This window comes from Oreochromis niloticus, linkage group LG5 (assembly GCF_001858045.2).
Source record: "Oreochromis niloticus isolate F11D_XX linkage group LG5, O_niloticus_UMD_NMBU, whole genome shotgun sequence".
In the NCBI taxonomy this organism is placed as follows: Eukaryota; Metazoa; Chordata; class Actinopteri; order Cichliformes; family Cichlidae; genus Oreochromis; species Oreochromis niloticus.
This window is the reverse complement of record NC_031970.2, coordinates 22521908-22543270: the sequence shown is the minus strand read 5'-3', so window position 1 is coordinate 22543270 and position 21363 is coordinate 22521908. Positions and strand designations below refer to the sequence as shown.

General features: G+C 40.6%; 1 protein-coding gene across 2 annotated transcripts in view; it reads right to left on the bottom strand.

Annotated features, from left to right (window-relative positions):
• The window catches only part of LOC100696164 (sodium-coupled neutral amino acid transporter 3), a 34929-nt gene extending 15198 nt beyond the window's left edge, over window positions 1–19731 (bottom strand). Inside the window, exons 1-5 of one of the 2 annotated variants that reach the window (XM_005469541.4) lie at window positions 19240–19731; window positions 5511–5739; window positions 4302–4334; window positions 4032–4125; window positions 3818–3933 (exon numbers count right to left, since the gene is read on the bottom strand). In XM_005469541.4, the coding sequence (XP_005469598.1) occupies window positions 3818–3933; window positions 4032–4125; window positions 4302–4334; window positions 5511–5647 (380 nt within the window). In that variant the 5' untranslated portion in view covers window positions 5648–5739; window positions 19240–19731. The remainder of the gene's footprint in view (window positions 1–3817; window positions 3934–4031; window positions 4126–4301; window positions 4335–5510; window positions 5740–19239) is intronic. The other variant, XM_005469543.4, reaches the window with a different exon arrangement.
• Window positions 19732–21363: the final 1632 nt, after the last annotated feature.

Here is a 21363-nt window from a genome sequence, read left to right as displayed (position 1 = left end):
CTCTCCATTTCTCTCGCTTTAGAAAGGCCAGGCAGCCGGTCTTTCACCTCTCCTTCAACTCTTGGCCACTTTACAGTTTTTTTTTTGTTTGTTTGGGGTTTTTTTCCAACTATGTGGAAGAATACTGGGCTGACTTGAGGGCAAGGATTTAGTCAGTCAAGTGGCGGTGGGAGGACAGATCTGCTGACAGTCAGACAGACTGACACACTTGGGTCACTGTAGTTCTGCTCTCAGCTTTCCACCCCACTGCATTCCTGCCCAGACCAGTGAAAATGACCCGCTTAAGCACCCACAAGCAAAAATCAGGGTGATATAAAACATCTGGAGATATAACTGAACCTTAAATCACCTCACATCTGGTCAGTATTCACCATAAATATTTACAGATAGTAGACAAATACACTGGACACTTCATTAGGTATACCTATTCAACTGCACTCTAACACAAATTTTTAATCTGACAATCACACTGTAGCAACTTAATCCGTTTAGGCATACAGAAAATGGTAAAGACGACCCGCTGAAGTTTAAATTGGGCATTAGAGTGTGGAACGTGACTTTGAACATAGTTCATTACTAGAAAACTGCACTTCATGAAGTATTCAGTGAGCGTAAACATCATGCATGCATATTGTTCAGCCATCCCTACAGTTTGCCAACTAAAATACATGTAACTATTGACTTACACACAGTCAATAATGACTTGCAGTATGTGGGTTGTTGCCCTGCAGGCCTAAATAATTACATATTAACATATGCAATTTAGCTTATACTAGTTCACTCATTTATATTATTATGTTGTTGTCTTTTTTCCACTTATTTGAGCAAACACTGGTATTGTGTTCAGAATGACACAGCGGTTCGCTGACTCCACCAACCTGCATGTCAAAGAATCCTTGGGTGAAAGCCGTAGGATAAGGAAAACAGCACTTGTGTACATGAAGCTCATAGTAATAAAGTGTTCTGAGTGCTCAAATTGAGTAAAAAAAGCACTATATAAGTACCAGTCCATTTAATAAAAGATTATATGGGACTTCTGAAGCAATCGACAGCCTGAAGCCCTATGTAGAGCATAGAAACATTTCCAGGATTTCTTGCCAAATGGTGTCTCTGATCTTGACTTTGTTTCTCAGCTGCTGCTCTATTGTTTGGTACAAGATCATACAGATATGGACAAAAAGACAAAAAGGAAGAGGCTTTCATCTATAACAGGATGGATAAATAGACGCTACTTGTTTCATTTGGTCACGTACTATAAACTCGCACATACTTATTTGCTATGAGTTAGTTTCAGCTGTTGGTTACTGTCAAACAAAATGCTGTTGCATTCGCACAACAAAGTTCAAAATAAGGAGCTTTCTATACGCACACATAATTGCCTTGGAAATAACATCACAAACAAAACAGGTTTGGATGCTGTAAAAATGCACAAATCCACTTGAAAACAGTTCAAAGGCAACATATTAACTCCTGAAAATAAGAAAAAAATTTTTTTTGAAAAATAAATGACATGTCGACTATTTTTAAAAGAGTTCACATGCTCATTGGTTAATGGACTACTTTTTCATATTCTTTATTTTCTATTGTAGCAACAGTTTTTTATAGGGTTACTGATTTGGATTGCAAGCTTTCAGCACAGATGCATGGCGTTGCTATATGTGCAGCATAACCACATTTTGTGTGCATTGCAGCTTGGCAATGTCTTACTGAAATAAGCAAGGCCTTCCATTTCAATTTTTAAATTAAATGTTGTTAAATGATCACTGGTTGGCTGTACGGCACAAACTAGCGAAACATTTCAGATCAAGACAGATTTACATTTGAATGTCATTTAAAGATTGATCATCGAGCTACAAGCACACCTAAGACTCAACGCTACTATACATTTTATTGCTTGACGTTTCACTTTAACTGAAGGACAGTTCAATAAACTGTGGCTGTCAGAAATCTCTAACAAATTGAGTGCTATACGTCTTAGAACAGCGCCCTTTAATCATTCAAAGAAAGATGTGTAGGTTCAGCACCAGCCACCTTACAGTCTCGCACCATCAATCAGGGATGACAAGAAGACAAGAAGATGAGTGAAAGTGCTGATTCCACCCATGGGATTATCCTCTAGAAACACAAACCTGATTATTTTTCAGAACTGTGCAATAAAACAGATTAATCTTCAAACTATAAGCTTTGTGAACATGCACATTAAGACCACGCAAAGCTTTGACAGCTCATCAGTCCAGTATTGAATCAACATGTTAGCTTTAATATTGTTTTAGAAAAGAAATAGGAGCTATATTGCACCCCACAGTATTACTATGTCTTACTATAAATCACGTCATTATGAAACTGATGTTAAGATAGGATACATGGATACAGTAGACCTGTCTATAATGGAATGACACTCAGATAGGGCGGTGTCATGTCTTTTTTTTTGTAATTGTTCACCTTCATCCAACTTACGTTAGTTCTGCTTCCGCCCTTTGTCCTATGTCCCGACAGTTTACGGCCACACCCGTGTATCACACCCTCAGTATATATACTTCCCTGCGTCCCCTCGTTCCTTTGAGAGACTGTCTTGTGGTTTCCCTTCAACATTTTCTACTCTGTTCTCCTTGAGTTCTTTTGTTTGGAGTTGAGATTTTGCTCGAGTATTTTCGCTAGCGTCTTTGTGTTTCCAGTGAGCTTTATAGATGAATGATGCTTTTGTTGTCTTTGGATTTTTGCCTTGGTGCGTTTGTTTGCTTGTCTGAACCCGTATGACCCTCTCTTTGCATTAAAGATTGGGATTTGGGGCTTTAACATGTGATTGTTGCAGCTACCGTGACAGAAAGATATAAAAATATGCTGGATGATGCCAGGACATGACACAACAACAAAATCTAAAGCAATTTAGTATTTAGTTTGCAAGATTTTAAGGATCATTCTGATCGTCTGTGAAGGTCTGCGAAGGTCATCGTAGTCTAAGGAGCTTGGAAAGAAAAGCGTCTGGACTCTGAGACGTTTCACCTCTCATCCGAGAAGCTTCTTCAGTTCTAGGATCAAGGAGAGTCCCAGATTTAAGCCCTATGGGAGTGTCCCCCCATGAGGGACAATGAACCCCCTAATGATCCTCTACCTAATCACACGAGCCAAAGTGTGAAGACAGGTGTGGGTCACAATCAGCCAAGGTTTTGGGTGAGCCCATTGTGAAACCTAACCCCACCCTATCATGTGATTTCCTAAGGTCAGATGGCCCATGATCATTCTGACTGTCTTCTGTCTTTTCAACGAATACCATAACCAACAATAAATAAATAAATGGTCCAATCAAGCATAGAGAGCATGGGAACTCTGTCAATGAAAGGTCAAAAGACCTCCAGTGCATGTAATTGGACAGAAAATAACAACTGCAGTGGACTGTGACGTCATTAATCTGACAGACTGCACTGCTATTTTAAATGTTAAGCTGTTCTCACACACAGCACCCACATGCACTGTCTGAAGGTAGAAAAACAACCGCACAGAAAAAAAGTGGCAATTTTTTGCATCTGTTACTGCAAATGTACTTGTTTACAGCACATGTAAATGAGTTCCAGTACGATCTGTCTGAGTCATTATTTATCAAACAAATGTGCCCGGTGTTATCGGTTTCTGTGTCATAATGAAGTTCTGCTGCTGGGTTAATACAAAACAATTATATTTTTCAATTAGGTGCTATTTATGACCCAGAATGACCTTAGAGGGAGGGAATGAATCAGACATGTGTCAGTGATGTCGTGCGGTTAACGTGCAATCAAGGAAGTAACACGTTTATTAGATCGGACGTTTATGAACAACTTACAAAAACAGGACGACCCCCGCGTTGGCCATGGCATACGCAAGTCCTAGGATTCCACTTCCCATGATTGCATTGCCCAAGTTGAAGACAGACATCCCGAATGAGGTTTTTCCTTCAAACTGCAACCGACAAGAGACAGAGGGCCAGAGTAAGCGTGTTAAAACTTCAAGCACTTGCAGGCTTTGCCTATAATTATAATAAAGCCGTTTGAACTTACATCTGTAAAGCGTGTCGTCTTCTTCTCCTCCACGCCTGATAAGAACTCCTGGCTCTCTGGTAGATTGGTGTCTGCATTTTCAGTCCTGTTAGGACTAACAATTACAAAAACTGTCAGAGGAAGACAAAGGAGCCGCACAAAGAGCAAAAATACTCAACTTAACAGCTTTACTGTGTTTCTGCCTTAATTTTCACAAAGAGAAAACAGGTGAGACAGATGCCACAAACTTACTGTAAAACATTTTTTACTCCTTTATTGCATCATACATACCTAGCATTCTGGGCACTATTGGCTACAGTTTCCCTACAAGCAGCGTAGAGAGCGGTCATCCATCACCCAACGAGAGCACAAAGTGGAAAAACAACACCCAGAGTCATAATTTAATAAGAGCAATAACACTACAGTGAAAGGAGTGTCTATAAATTATCGCCTGTGTCCTGGATAGAGACACTTTAATTATCCCATCTATTACATGGGCACAGGATACAACAAGTATTGCTAGACAGCCAATGACATGATAATTAGGCACTGAGCTCACTCCATTATCCAGCACAAATTCCGGTACAGTAACCGAGAAGGCGATAGGAGAATACTTTGCTCAAAGGCACTTTAAAAGACATTTAATATTCATGCATTATTTGCTGTTACATGGGTTGTGCCTTCAGTTATGAGAGTCACTCTAATGACTAGGCCACAGCAATGCCACAGGCAGCAGGTTAGAATAATCGGTCTAACTGGAAAGAACAAACTTATCTACTGCACTGTATCTGTCTTCAATGTGTTGTGAGTATAGTGATTGAAATACAAAATTCCACAAATATACAGTATTTTGTCTCTTGACTCTGTAGATGAGGGTCACGTCTTGATGTTGATGAAGCCAACTTCTTGTTTGGTGGAGAAAAACCACAAGTAAGCTACACACTCATGTAAGAGTAAGATTTCCACTGCCACAGGTAAAGACTTCAAGTCAGAGCAACCACTGAGTAAATCATCTTACTTCATTTGAGATAAAGAGCTATGAGAATTTGCTCTCTTTTATTAGAGGCAATTTTGAGACCCAAGACTGATTTTTTTTTTTTAAAAAACCTTGAAAATTTTGGGGGTGTCTTATTGAAAAAAACAACAACTTTTGACCACTAGAAAACAAGTAATAGATCATATTTATGGACCTGTATTTTCCAAAGGCAACATGAGCAAAGTAAAAGAAATCCAAATTTACTCCAAACGTTGTTTTACTTTTTCTTTTTTTAAAATTCCTACTTCAGTGACAGTAGCTTCCAGATGACCTCAAACACTGATATTATTTAGGATTTGCTTGTTAAATGTAAAAACACATGACATTTTACCTTTGCAAAAAAAGTGCACATCAACAACATAATTATCCCTAAAGTGGAAACAACTGGTTAAGTATTATTATTAAGTATATCATTGTGCATTATTGACACAAGTGTACACTGTAATAATCTATAGTATACTCACTTTTCACCGTCCTCTGCGAGCGGTGTTTTGGCTGATGCTGAGATTTCCTCCCCAGGCTCATGGCCTTTCCCATTAGGAATGGCACTCGCCTCAGCTGGAGTGTTCTCCACAGTCTCTGCTGGTTTATCCTCACTCATATCTGCTACAGTAGCTAATAATTTTCCCTTGAAATTATGTGACCTTTTCTACTTCTTGTGAGAAAGTGAAGCTCTTATTTCCCTCGGTGGATCTGTAAGAGAAAAAAATAGGAGTTTAGGATGATCATTTTGCAATGAAACATGACTGGGCAGCCCACTATCCAAATTATAGCAGTTCTCTGGCATGTAATAAACAACACGACAATGAGAAGAATCACAGTTAACCCACATTAATGATTTTATCCACTGGTAAGAAGAGGATGGCAATGACAACTCAGACGATTCAGAAAAATAATGCAAAAAATTTCAGTGAATTCAATTTTCTTTTTTTTTAAATTAATTTTTTATTAAACCACACACTGGAAATGGAAGTAAATCAAGATCACCGTGACTGTAAAACTAGCCAACATTTCCTCCTGTAATCAAAAGCAAAACCAAGCTCCCACTAAAATAGATGTTTTGGCAAGTGCCATGAATAATTAACACATCAGCTGACAGGTCTACACTCAGATGAGCATACACATCTTTTAGTTAGCTGTGACACACTGGGCTTTGCATCAGGACTCTATTTCCTGGGTATCCTGTAGTGTTTTGTTGTCTTAGCTGACCAGCTGACATGAGAGGCCCAGAAAAGCCCCAGTGACATGTATCTCCTGGATGCTGTTGTCTAAAGCCCCCTATCTGGCTTGCCTTGAATGCTCTCCTTTGGTCTGCTGCATAAACAGCGGTGGAAGCTATGACACTGGGGGCCACAAAGGAGGAACACACAAATGTTTAAATCCCCAGCACTGGGATAAAAAGAGCAGAACCAGCCAAGACCAGCTACAAACCAGTTCTACCCGTCTTTGTGCCTTCATTTTTCTGCTTGTCACTTTTCTCTTGGTTTCCTCTTTTATTGAAGAGGGTTCAGCATTGCCACAATGCTCAGGGTTTTCTGTACTACCATTCCTGGCAACCACTCAGCTCTCCTTGTTCTCTCAGGCTTCTTCCGTTTCACAGCCCGCTCTTTTAAATGTACCAGCTCTTTTTTTCACAAATGTTTCACCGCATCAAATACAGTGTGCGGTGAATAAACTCCTCACCTAGCAGTCCTCTGAACCTGTCCTACCAACCACATTGCTGTGAGCTTCACTGTGCAGCCAGGCCTCTTGGTATCTCTGGCTAAAGCCAGGCAACGTGGTTGGGCAGCAAAGCACAGTGCACAATGGCACATGTTGTGTGGTTTCCTGGGAACGGCTTGGAGAACAGTGGCACTATTGTGCCAGGCATCATTATACTCCTGGGGCCCCCTTGGCTGTAGTTCGCCAGGCCACTCGAGAGGCTGAAAAGGTATTTTACTGGCCTCTAATTGAAAAGACGCCACCTTGAATTCAGTAAATGCCAGTATCCTGTATTCATGCACAGTTGTAGCAGAGATGCTGACGGCAGCAATGGCAGAGGCAGGGCCACTCTCATGGGACAAATCACGGCATAGAACCACATTGCCACTCAAACAGTCTACAAATCTCCAAGCAGTTCAGGGAAGCCATTCAAAGACAATACGCGATGGGCTGTCCAGCTACAAGGGTTTCTCCTAAATGACCTTGTGCAGCAGAGCTTGAAACAGCAAACCTGATTGGCGTGAGTTGTATCTTTTGCAATCATTATGTTCAGCAAAGGAAATACAAGACATTCTTGAAGGCAATTGAGTGAGAAGCCATAAACTGTCATAGACAGCATACGATGTATACTGTGTATCCCTTACATGGTCATTAGTGAGCATGGATGTTGATAGGATTTGAAAATAGGATGTGAAAAAGCCTACATAGCCTTTCAGTAGCAAACAACTGCTTTATTATCTCTGAGTCTGAACATAGTACAGACATCAAGTAGTAAAAAACAAATCTTTGCACATGACTCAGGTGTCCTATATCTTTTTTTTCTCCATTACTAACATGCATGTATGCATGTATTGTTCTTAGTTTTATGACCACACAAGCGCAAATGACTACAGACAAGAAGCGATGGAGTTGCAGCCCAACAGCTTGAAACCCAGTAGCCACAGAACCATTGTGATATTAAACAGTGGCAGGCTTGTGTCTATAAACTGAGATTTTCTGTAGTCTCTAGACACTATGTCATGCTAGTATGTAATATCTGTTTAGCCTGATTTCAGATCCAAGGGTTTGAAGAATTTTCAAGGTTGTTTATTTGGGGTTAAATGCCAAAGGTCGTAGCTAAAATACTACAGTACTAAAGTACTACAGTACTTAAGTAGAATTTTTGGATATCTGTCCATCACTTGAATATTTATTTTTGTTGCATGCTTAAATTTTACTCCCTACATTTTCACACAATTGTCTTTACTTTGCACTACTTACATCTTTGTAACAGGCTCATTACTTTAGGTTTAACACGCTTGAGACTTATTGATTACTTTGTGCTACTGCCCAAATTTCCACCTAAATTGGGGAAACAATACTATTAGTATGTCCTTGATCGATGCTTATCACATATGACTGACGTAAACAACGTGGAAACGAAAGTGGCAAAACAACCGCACAATTTGCACTATATTGTACTAGACTGCGCTATACTCAGTAGTTAGTCTATAAGATATGTCCATAAGTTTTGGCAGCAGTACTTCAGCATCTAGCTAGCGCAACTGAAGAGGCGCGAGCTTACAAGGAGTAACATCTTTTAAATGCCAGGTAACTTCAAATGCAACATTTCAAGCAACTCAACAAACATCAGAAAACACTCAACATGTTTCTGTGCAGTTTGTCACACAAGGTGTCTGCTGCTGTTATTTTAGGCCACCTGTGGGCTGTGTGATGGTTTTATAGCTGACCTCATGTTGTTCTTTCCATGCTGGCTGTGTTTACTTTTAGTCAACTGAGGGTGGAGCTGAACTGGTTAGAGATCGAACAAACCTGAGCAGGCTGGGCTCAGGAGGCTTTAAAGCATTTAAAGCTGTTTTCCATTCACAAACTCAGGTGATTTAAATGTACTGACTAATATATATGGCTGATACACGGCTTATTTGATTTACTTAATAAAAATCTTCAGCATCACTCAAAGACTGTCTGGGTCTGAGTTCAAATCCTGTACCACCCTATAAAACGGGGAATATCTTTACAAAACTTCAAATTAAGCAAAAAATTGTAGACCAGAAAAAAATTAAATTTGACTAAACAACGGAAGGCCCATGTAAGAAAACTTGTATTTCCACATCGCTTTCCAAAAATCCTTAATCCTATGCAAGACTTAATGCCACATTGTGATGCTCTTGGTGGGAGTAAATGAGTCTTTTCACAGCAACTGCAGAGGCTATGTTTATTCAAGCCCTCATCTAAAGCATCACCTCCGTTTGCCAACACACAGTGAGCGTGTGTGCCTCCATTCGCCGGCTCTGACGTAAGCAATTTTGCAGCGAGACGTCATCCCAGGAGGAGGGAAGCAGAGGCGGGCAGTTTTTGCTGATTGTTATTCCCGAGTGATACCTGAATCAAATAACACTGATTCACCCTAAAGTATCGCTGTGCTTGTGTGAATTTGTGTTTGCAGTCAATTTAGTGTATACTGTAATTAAATGTGTGGCTTTCTATGCGTCTTGGTGGGTGGTTTGGGTGTTTATGTAATGATTAATCTCAAACTGTAATACTGCTGCTTCTGCCACTGCTTGATGACATTCTAACAGGCCCGAGGGTCATATGAGCCTTCTTAATTGAGTCCCCAGTGTAATTTTCAGAGGCTCTTAATCTGTTGAAATGTGTCTGACAATCAGTGACTGTTTTTCACACCCAGGTCCAGTAAAGCAGACCTAAGATGTTTTAAACGTGAATTATCATATCTATGTTGGTCATATAAAAGCTGACAAAGCGACTGTGCTGTGCAAAAGTCTGAGTCAATCGTCATTTCTTTGTATTTTGTTGGGAAAATGGGAAATAGTTACAGAGATTTGTTAAAAGATCTACAAGCACATATGAGGCAAAACAGAGTTTGTAAAATTCTAACAAACTTTAAAGACAATATTTGGTAAGACCACCTTTGTTTTTTAACACATTCTGAACTCTCTTAGGAAAGCTTTCATGGAATTACTTTCTTCAGGAACAGCTCTCCATGCTTGCTGAAGGACATTCAAAGCTTTCCTTTGGATGTTGGCAGCGTTTTGTTCTGTTCTCTGTCAATATGATCCCACTCTGCTTCAATAATGTTGAGGTCTGGGCTCTGAGGAGGCCAGTCCATGACTGATAGTGCTCCACTGTATGTTTCTCTATGGTATGCTTATCCTGCATGCTGAAAATTGCCAATCAGACACTTTCCAGATGATGTTGTATGGTGGATCAAAATCTGATGATACTTTTCTGAGTTTTATTCCATGACACAATCTCAAACACCACTGACTGAAAAGCAGCCCCAAACTATGACACATTTTCCCATTTGCTTACAGTAATGTATCACTAAAAATGCTAAACAAAAGAAAAATGAAAATGTGTTTGATTACTCATTTATATGCTCTTGCCTATTTTGTAATAATTTGTGTCCTGGAAAAGTGACAGGCAGATCTCATCCTGTTCTGTCCATGAATGTAAAAAGATTTCCTGGAGCTTAAGAGATTACACATGCCCATAATTTCACTGATGAGCTGCTAATCAGTCTATCAGCTGACAGTTTACTGTAAAACAATGAGTTCAGATTTGGTACCTCTGAAAGTCGGGCTGATAAAAATGATCAGATTAGGGTCCATCTCTTTAAAGCAGGAAATGAGGACCAAACAGCTCAGGTCACTCCTGTATAAAAATAGCTGCTGACGAGGGAATAGCCTGAGCGTAACCTCACATCATGTCACACAGAAAGCCGTGTTTAAGTCCTCTGAATGTGCCACTGCACACAGCAGCTGCCTCAAATCAGCAGAAAATGCTTAACTAAAGCATCCAACAACCATCTGTTGGTGTTCTGGTGTTCACATAAAGGTAAAATTTACACAGATACACTCACACAAAGCATATGCAACTTAATAATGGAAGAATCTCATGCTGTTATTGAATGAAGGAAACCCGCCAAACAGCTACGGGCAGAAAATAAAGCTATCGTCTTTATGATAGAAAAGTGTAAGAGACCAGTGTAGAATTTACCTTGCAGTAAACATGGCTTTTTTTAGTCCAACATCTGTGGTCATAAGAAATATTTATATATGTAAACAAAAGCATGAATGGAAACAAACAAGAAAACCAGAAAAACCATCAGGTCAGTACAGTTGCTTTCTGTATCCAAGTATCGAGGAAATGTTTCTATTGGTACAGATGTTAGTCATGGTACTGGTACCGCCATTGGTTCAATAGTTCAAATATGAAAGCTATCTAGTCCTATTTACTAGTATTTCATTATTAACATCTAATGCTTTTTAAAAGTCATTCATCCGTTTTCTTCCACTTACCCAGTTCCATCCATCCCAGCTGCCACAGGCCGGTCCCACCCCCACACCCACACAGGTCGTGTTGCAAACCTAATGCAGAAACGACCACCTGCACCCACAGGCAATTTAGGATCACCCATTAACCTAACCTCATACATTTGAACAGGGAGAACATAAAAAGCCCCCAGGCTGGATTCAAACCCACTTCCTTCTTGTTGTGAGGCAAGAGTGGAAACCACTGCACCACTGTGACAGCCAGATATAAAAACAGAGAACACCTTTTGTGCTCTCCAAAGGCACAGCACTAGCTCCTTTTAGCTTTGTAGAAATGACTGATCAACCTTAAAAGATGTCAAATTAAAGCATTACAGACTTTCTATTTGTTGTACATTTTGATGCCCTGACTAAAAAAATAAAAATAAAGTAAAAAGTTTGACTGCTTCTGTAGTTTCTGCACTCTGTAGGGCAGCAGAGTTTCTACTGTAAGCAGAGTAAGTATTGTCTTCGGCACATCGCAGATGAGTTAGCTTGCATTTCTATGACTGGAGTTGTGTTGCTGCTATTCATTTAACGCTCAAAAAGAATTAAATATTCCCAACACAACCTGCACAAGGGTTGAAAATCTTGTGTTAACTGCCTTCAGGCTTCTCTTTACCGCTGCCCCCATGAACACTGGCATCCTCTGCTTCTGTTTCCATACAGGTTGTTTTCCCGACCTCTCTCTCTCTCTCTCTGCAGCAGGCCATGAAGCACCACTGTGATTAGCCAGCAGGGAGAATAGGAGATTAACTTCTGACTGACAGATTTGTATGTCAGCGTCTGAGATGCTCCTCATATCCAGGGTTTCTATAAGCTGCTGTGAGACACACACGTCAGAGACTATAATACCACACCGGATGTGGTCCTAGATTAGCAGTGCACTTTAATATACACTGAGGTAGAAGGCATTATATCACAGCAAATGTTTCAGACGGAGTCTATAATCATGATCATTGTGACTGTTTAGAGCAGCAAAAAGCAGACAGCAATAATTTCTCCTTCAAACTACATTTGAAACAGAAGAGTGGACGATGAGTAGGAATGCACTAATTTAAAAACACTCACTATTTTAACCAACTGTTACCGATGTTTGGCCGACATATGATGACATGTGCCAATAAAGCCTGAAAGCATGAACTTCTGTTGGCTATTCTGCTTCACATCAAAACATTCCTGGTTAGTAGTAGTATTAGTACATGGAATCGTGTACAATTAGTGAAAAATCCTGGGAAACATTTGCACAGATTTTGTGAATTTAAGAATAACTATCCTGAGTATGTATTAGGCTATCTAATCATGGTGATAGTTGCTCAGAGGTTGTAAGGTTTTATCTTAGTAAAGTTGGCTCTATTGCTCCATACCCAGCTAGAATAACACTGGCTTTGGTCAGCAACTTTTAAAATCGTGGACCCACTCCTTGGCTTCATGCATGGGACACTAATCAAGGTTGAGCCCACCTGACCGCATGAACTGTTAAACTACCGCATTTTAAGACCTGAAATCAAATCTGTATCATTTTACTTCATCTGCTGAAAACTGTTAGCCTCTGCCTCTTTACCTTTTTCAACTGAGAATACCTGCATTACATGACAGCTATACAAGAGGGACAATTATAACTATTTCAAAATAACCAAACCTTCAGTTGAAAGCTGAAATGGAAGTGCTATTGCATTTCCAAAGCCTCTTGAGGACTGGTTTGCTGTAAGGTCCACCCAAACATATTTTGGGTGGACCTCAGTGTTTTTGCCTCCTGGCCCGACTGCCCTGCCCAGCCTCAAGGATGACAGCTGAATGTACTACAAGGTTAGGCTTGACTCATGAAAAACTGAAGGTATGATGCAGCACAAATTGTCTTTAGTACCTTGTGATACGCCAGCATGGGGGTACCAGTGTGGTGACTCAGTGCAAATAAAATTTATTTATAGACTCACCCAACACTTCCTGTCACTTTGCCTCAACTTTAACACTGAACACCCTACAGACTGGAAGCGACAGTCGAACAACAACCACGCAGGTAAGAGTGCACTGTGAGCTTCAGACCAATGCAAGCAGGACTCTAGATAAAGAAATAATGTCTACAGGGATGGGTTTAAGACATACTGTATATAAAGATGTCACTTCCTTCTACTTCACAGAAATAATCCCAAAATATATACGCTCTTAGCTTGGTATTGAGGGCGTGCCACGAGTTGGGACTTGGTACGACTTCTCCAGCTTTCATCATAAATGCGCGTGACATCACCAGTGCAAGATGCAAGAACACTGAAGCACAAAATTGTACTCAGAAAAGGTGGAACAGATGATGATATAGATGCAGTAAGATGTTGAGGATTTGTTCAGACTGGTAGTAGCCATCCACAGGGCTAATAACACCTCAGAATTTCAAGTAACTACTTGAGAAATAAATTCGCACTGCAAATACAAAGATCACTATAATGCAGAAAGGAACTAAATCTCCTCAGCCCCACTTTATTGATGCATTTCTATAATTACTGCTTGTGTAATATTGAAAAGATTCCAGTTCCTAGTGCAATCTTCCTGTAGTAGCCTGTGCCTTTGCATTTCCTTTAAAAGGTGCAAAAAAATCTATTTACATAATGAAGGTTATTGCACCTGTAATCTGCCAAATCTCTGATCAAGCAGACTTCCTCCTTGTTTTCCCAATCCTCTATCAAACACGTGCATTTGGCTCAGCACATAATTATATTTTGGCTCGAGGATGCGATGCATGTTTGACGCTTAGTGGGTTGGTGCTTGGCATAATAAATGACTTTTGCTGCCTTTTGTTGACTTTGTGTTTCGATACGAGATAGGTGCATCCAAATAGAAAGCACAAAAAGCTCATTCTCTAACATGACCACCTATGAGGACCATATTTCTCTTAAAGTGCTAAGCAACTTAATAAGCATCTGTACAGTCTTCTGATCTGAATGTGATCCAAGCCCTGTGGTTTGGTGGCTCACAAGACACTATTACGTCGTCTGTAGAGAGCATAGGAGCACAAAAGTGAGATGGTTTAATTAAAAATTGCAAATAAATGGTTAATGAGCACAATTTTTATAAAGAATAGAACTGTTGTCCAACTTTATTGGGCTTGTGCTCTAAGCGGATAAACTACGATGTGAGGATATAATCAAACTATTTATCAGATGTTAGATGACAAGTGTGATTTGAGGACACCCAAATCTAACATTAGCTAGCACAATGTCTTGATGCATGCTCAATCACCCAGGTAAGTAAATTCCAAAAGGTTGATTCTGTTCATCTGGACGTAGCATTTATCTAGCACAACGTTAACTTGTGGTTGTTGTTTAGCCAGCTTGTTGTCAGATGTGCAGAGACAGAAGGGTTACATAGCTAATCTGCTGACAATAAGTAATTGTGACAATACTGGAAATAAATAAGCACATTTATTAACATTTTATACACGAAAGGTTCAGGATATCCTCAAAAACTCATCTCAGTATCGCTGTCATCAGACAGAAGTGACCTTCGCGACTCATCGATTGGTATCAAACCCCTTTCACAAAGATTTAAAGCCTTCTCCAGAGTAAAAAGATGTGGACATATTGGCAGCTGAGGTAAACAGCAGCTATCTTAGTTAGGATTAGACACTGGAAAACAAAATTCAGTTGACTGCAATCTGCAATCTACTGACACCTAGTGGTGATATTTTACACACTAATTTTAAGCGAAACAGGTAAAGACGAGACACTTTTTTTGGTAAGTTATGAGAATGCGGTTTAAAATTGTTTATGTTTATCCATGAAAACATCAGGGTGTATATTTTAGGCTACGTTCACACTGCAGGTCTTAATGCTCAATTCCGATTTTTTGATCAAATCCGATTTTTTTGTCTGCTTGTTCACACTACAAATAAAATGCGACAGCAAACGCGCTCTAGTGTGAACGATCAAAGCGGCCCGCATGCGCAAAAGAAGATGTCACACACAACGCGCTCTGTTTAGACCCAGAGCAAACAGTATTGTTTGACTGATGGCCCTTGATATAAAGACTTCGGACTTTACGTTTCCCAATTTTTGCTTTAAGTTATTTTGTTATTTACATAATAATGTAAATAACCTAAAAATTATCCTTATTGCTGTTTTAGAGAGGAGCGGTGCTTCAAAGGATAGTTGCAGATTTCTGTCAGAATCTGCAGATTATACAGTACAAATAAAATGTTCACGTTGTCTTCCCAACAGTTTCACTGACATCTACACTGGATGGCCAGGAAGCGTTCGCGATGTCTTCTCCGGCGCTGATAATTGGCGTCTGTCTTGTGTCAGTGATGTAAAAGACGGATTTAATGCGACCTGACCATTCAGACAGCAGTCGCTTTCTAAAACATCGGATATGTATCGGATTCAGTACTACATACGAAAGTGACCCAGATCGGATTTGAAAATATCGGATTTGTGCCGTTCACACTGTCATACCATGATCGGATATGGGCCATAGGGTCATATGCGGCCCATATCCGCATATCCGATGTGCTTTCGCCTGCAGTGTGAACGTAGCCTTTATTTATTATATCAAAACTGTGTTTTGCACAGAAGCGTTAAGACTACAGCCACGAGATATACTATGATTGATATGATATGGCTTCTCTTTGTCAACCACTTGCCTGATGATGGTTTAATGCAAATGTTGCTGTCTGTCTGACTGTCTGTTCCTTCATTATGTAACTGTTTTATTAAATACATGTGCAAACTGGGTTTGCTATCAAAATAGGTTAAAAGACAAATATACAGTATATAAATGATAGAAAACCATACAGACAAGATATGACTTTTTTCTCTTCACAAATTTTTGTTGCTCAGCATCTCAAACAGAAGATTGTCAAGGACATCATATATGTAATGCCTTCCATTCAGACAATCCTCCGTCATCGCCACACTTTTCAATGCCAGCTCAGGCTTCTCTTTATCATTTGCCCCAAAACAAAGAACCATCCTCTCCTGGCATCTGCTACCCGTCTCTCTCCTGTTACCTCCTCATCACATGGTGATGCAAGTGTGGGGGGAAAGAGTGCATTCATTCAACTGGAAGTATAACTCACGCAGTGTGTGACCACCAGGGTGGATATTGTACTGCTGACTATGTCACATGCCACAGCACCATGGAAGTCCAAATCCCAAATGTCCAAATGACAGAGAACTCCAGGGCACATTGGGCATGCAATGTAATCAGATCAATAAGGCTTAAGAATTAAATCCCTTATAGAAATCACACAGCACAGTGCCCAGTGATGGATAATGAGTAAAAATTCAGTTCTGGGAGTAATATATTCAGAATTTAGGAGCTTCTAAGTTGGACTAGTGGTAAGATTTTCCTCTGTGTGTTGTAGTGAAATCTCTTTGCCAATTTAATCAAACCCTGTGACCACCTAAAGTCCACTAACAGAACTCGCTGGCAGTGGTTCTCAAACTTGATACTGGGAATTTGAAAAAAAAAAATCCACAGAACAAAATTATTTCCATCTTTGTGTGGTCCTTTTTTTAAAAACTAATGGGTTTTTTTCTACCCTTTTCTGAACAGCTTACAAGTCAGAAATCAGACATTCACCCAAAGGGGTCACAAACAAAAAATAATGAAAAACAATCCACATAAAAAAACAATCAATATTATTATACACGCAGCTGCACCTTTCCAAGACCAGGCGTTAAGCAAATATAAAATTTCAATTAAACAGGCAGTGCCTCGCATGAGGCATTGATTTAGACTCTTCTCTTAATTACTTAGTTTGGTATAATAATTTTCCCCTTCTTGGAGCTCATCCATTGGGCTGGCATTTATCCCGAGTGGTCTGACCTTATGCAAGCTGTAAATAATCTAAAATACCCTTCAGGACATGTGCAGATAGTTTTCAATAAACCTGTCTGCACTTTGAAAATGCAGTAATGCTGTGACTGGTGACACCTTAACCACAGGACCTCCTTGTCTATGAATCTAAGTCTGCATACTATAATGAGTACTAATATTAACTATACACTAATGGTATATCTGATGTATATTTTTAGTGAATAAGATGAGGAGTTCCAGTCTAAACCATGTGCACTCAAAACACAAAAAAGCTGTTATGTCCCATCATTTAAGGAAGAATAAACCCATGAAACTCAAAAAATACAGAACTGATCGTTAAAAAGCAAAATGAATATCTATTTGTGACTATTGAGGGTAAATGGTTAAGCAAATTCTTTAGTTTATCCCTGTGACCAAAATAAATCTCTCAAGACCAGACAGTGGCTCAGGTCCTTTCATAGTTTAATACTATTGACAAAGTCACCGCAGGGTGCTGCTTTCTTCTCACGGTGAACTACATTGCCTTCTAAGACTGAGAAATCCCTCCATGTTTTCTTTTCATTCTTGCACACGTAAACCAATACTTCTCCAGGATCTGAATATACTTCTCACAGACGCAGAGCTTTGATCATATTAAACAAGAACTTAGGGAAGTCCTGTGTCTTCATCTGATCTAATAATGGAGAGAAAAAGAGGGCGGTGAAGGAGTCGTCAACATTTCTGATCCAAACACTGGAGTTTGAAAGACAAGAAACACAAATATTGATAGACACTTGAATGACTGTACTGGGTGTGAGTGAAATAAGATGTGACTGATCACTTTACAGTAGAGGACCATTTATAGGTGTGAACGGAGGCCACGAACACATTTACACGGCGCTCCTCAGTCTTTCCCATTTGTTTTCTTAGTTGATGTATATTTTTAGTCAATCTGAGGGGCAGTGACATTTACATCACAGAGTCTTTTCAACCTCCATTTCAATAATCAGTGCTGTATGCATGTATGTGCACGTGTGCATGTGCTTACACGCACACAAATACAATTTGACCAAGTCAGATGGAGGCTTTTAATCACACAGCAGCTCAAAAGCTCAGCGCACACAATGTCACCGGAGGCCAGATCAATCTGTTAACAGTGTGATTTAATTCTGGGATTGGGTGGGAGACTGCCCTCACATGGACCAGAAAGAGGAGTCAGTCAATTGTAACATCAGTGGCCAAGTAGGCTACACATGAGCTCTTGACAGCCCGCTCCAGCCTGTCGAGTCCAGCAGTCACAGTTTCACCTGCTGCCCTCAAGCCCCTGAAGTGACTCATCATGGAGGAAAGAATGACTGAACACTTTTCCCGCAGGTCACCCCAGAAAACCTGCCGCTGCTGTTCAGTCATTAGAATGTTTTACACAAACCCTTGTAGTATGGATTCATGCATTTCCTAAATGTCATTCTGTGCACGCATGATAGTAAGTATCCATATCGTGTTAAACAAACAGAGGTAATGCACGTCTGTAGCACAGCCCGAAAACATCAGATACAGAGTTATTACTGCATATATGTGTGTTATATGCAGCATTCTCTGTTTCCCCGCTTCCTCATCAGAATTGGCATACAAACAGAAGTGTTAATTATGCCTCTCAGGCTGGCAAAGATCACGAAACACGAGGACCAGATGGCACCTGTAGCCACACTGTGACAGTGCGAGCCAGCTGTGGATGCCTTGCAAGTTTGACTGAAATACATCCAGATTAAACGGCCAGAACCAGTAAAATCCAACCTAGTCACTAAAATCCAAGGCATTAAAACGCAATTCCTAATCCCGAGTGCCATATACATGCAATAAAAATAGAAAAGTAATCAGTGTAGAGTTTAGTTGGGCTTTAAGTTTGCAGTGGCCATTAAAAAATAGAGTCAGGGAATTTAAAGTGAATATCATTCTTTTTCCCCAAAAAAATGTCACCAATTTTTTGCTGATGGAAAAAAAATCTGTCAGCTGATGTGCACAGGAATGTGTATGTAGTTCTATCCTACGGAATACGTGGATAAGCCCTCAAGAAGAAAGTAGCCTACTTGGGGAGTCTGTGTAGCCCAAAGGGTGGCACAGGATCTCAATAGCAATGTCATCTGTCTGTGGCAAGGACCTTACATGTTACTTGAATGAAAGAACCCAACAGCGTTATCCAGCAGCATACTCATGTTCTGTCTATGTGCATGCACAGAGAGCATCATTTTTCTTTTACCTGAGCGAAGTCTAACATTTTCATCTCTACAGCGTGAGAAAACATGCTCGTTGCTAAGTTTAACACACTGAAAGGGCTACAAATCAAGGTTACGGCAGATTTCCATTGCCTTACCAGAGAAGTACCAATGCCCTCCTCCAACTCCAAATATCTCCACACGAATCCTGCCTCCGCTCGCCTCTGCCTGCCTGCGCGTTGACAGCCTCTGTCCCGCTACGTCCGAGCGCCTTGCCTCCCGGCTGCCTTTCTGTCATGTGTTTCCCGATGAATTCTCCTCGTAATCTTCTCAAAAGTGGGATGTGAAGAGTGTTCGGGTTCCGCCTACTGCTTGCACAGCGACACAAATCAAATTCTTGTTGTGTATGCTGCGAGAACGCGCCGGGTCGCGAGACACCCCCCTTGTCCTCCTCCTCCGTGCTCCTCCTGGACTATGTTTGGCACGCGCCTTTAATCGCGCGGAAATGATGACCACCACGAGATGGGTTAAAACGTCACACCCGCTGGCATTAAGATGTTGTGGATACACGGTGTTGGTGGTGGTTTATGTTTCATATTCATGCATTTCTCATCACCGTGCCTGCGTGCGCGCGGCGAGACAAAGAGATCGTGAATGAACAGAGGGAGCCGACACATAGATTTGTTTACTCAATTTAATTGCGTCTCCTTTAATTGCCTCCAAAAGAAAATATAATGAAATTTTAACCAATTGCAGCGTCTCCCGTTTGAAACGCCATCAGCAACGTAAAACAGCATCCTCGACTATTTGCCACCAGCGCTGCTTACGCACACGGTCGACGCACGCTCCATTTCTAGGTCACCGGCAGTAGCGCGTTTTGATGTCACACGGCTTCGGGGATCGTCTCCTTTCTCTCTCCCCCAGCTCACGTTCACAGGATAGGTCACACACACACCTGAGCTAAAATTAAACGAGGTGCCTCTTTCCTCGGATGTCTCTGAGTGTGTGTGTGTGTGTGTGTGTGTGTGTGTGTGTGTGTTGGTGATTTACAGGAAATAAACGCTCATTTTCCTTTTTAAAAAATGTACTAATTTATGGGCAATTTATATTAATTTTCTAGAAACTTTAAATGTCTTTTAAAGTCTCTCCACAATAAACGCCATGCAAGCCTCCATTTTCTTTGAAGCTGTACAGCACTGAGCCCTGACCTTGTGGAAAAGACAGGACGTTTAACCCCACTGTGCATCTCCTCTGGGGATGACCCAGTGGGGAACAGCTACCCATAGAGGCAAGGGCCAGAGATGCTGAGAAAGTGGCTTGTGGATCCCGGAAGGTCAGCAGAGGAGCGCAACAGATGTATGCTATGGTACATCAAAGAGTGAACCCCATGAGTGTGTGCATCAATGTATATGCTTTAATGTGTGGTTTAACTCCAGAGAACTATCTTTTATTGGTTCCCTTTCCCATAAACGAGGGGCTAGTATGTTAACTAATGAGGAGGAGGCGGTGGATGCAAAGGAGATGCAGCCACTGATTCCAGAGGGACAGCAATTCATTTATCTCCCTCTGTTCTTCCTTCTTTTGAGGATGTGGACTCACCTTGCCTCACCTTATCTGTCTGCTAACAAGATGAAGTGCACGCAGTGCTCCTCGAGAGCGAGGTGTAACCATAGAAACTGCTTGTGCCAAAGGTTTGTTTCACATGTTAGATGAGCACTGAGAAGAGATACTAATGAAATTAACCCAAAAGTATGACAGTAATTAATTCATCTCAGCCAATCCGAACAGAGAGAGCAATTACATGGTTAATTATGAGGTAAGTCATTAAATAACGTCACTGAAATTGGTGACAAACACAGCAGAGCAGGAAATGGACTGGTTCTTACTGGTTCTTACTTGACACTTTTCAGCTTGAGCACTGAAAGCACTTTATACATGTCTCATTCACACAAGCATTTTCTACAACTAAGTGCTTTCTATCTAACATTCACACTCCAATGAACACATCGAAGAGCAACTTGGGGTTCAGTGTCTCACCCTGGATACTTAGGCATGCCGACTGGAGATTGGGGCAGCCAGGGATTGAACCACCAACCTTCCATTTCACTGCTGCTCAACCTCCACAGCTACATCCAGAGGTTTTAACAAGTTTTGGAGACAGTATTCCACGGACATCCTTTCAATCAGCACTGACTAAGCATGTGGTTACTACCAGCTGTACTCAGATGTCATCTGCAGTCTAAAACCTTTCAGCTTAAAAACTTGATATGCATATGAATTAA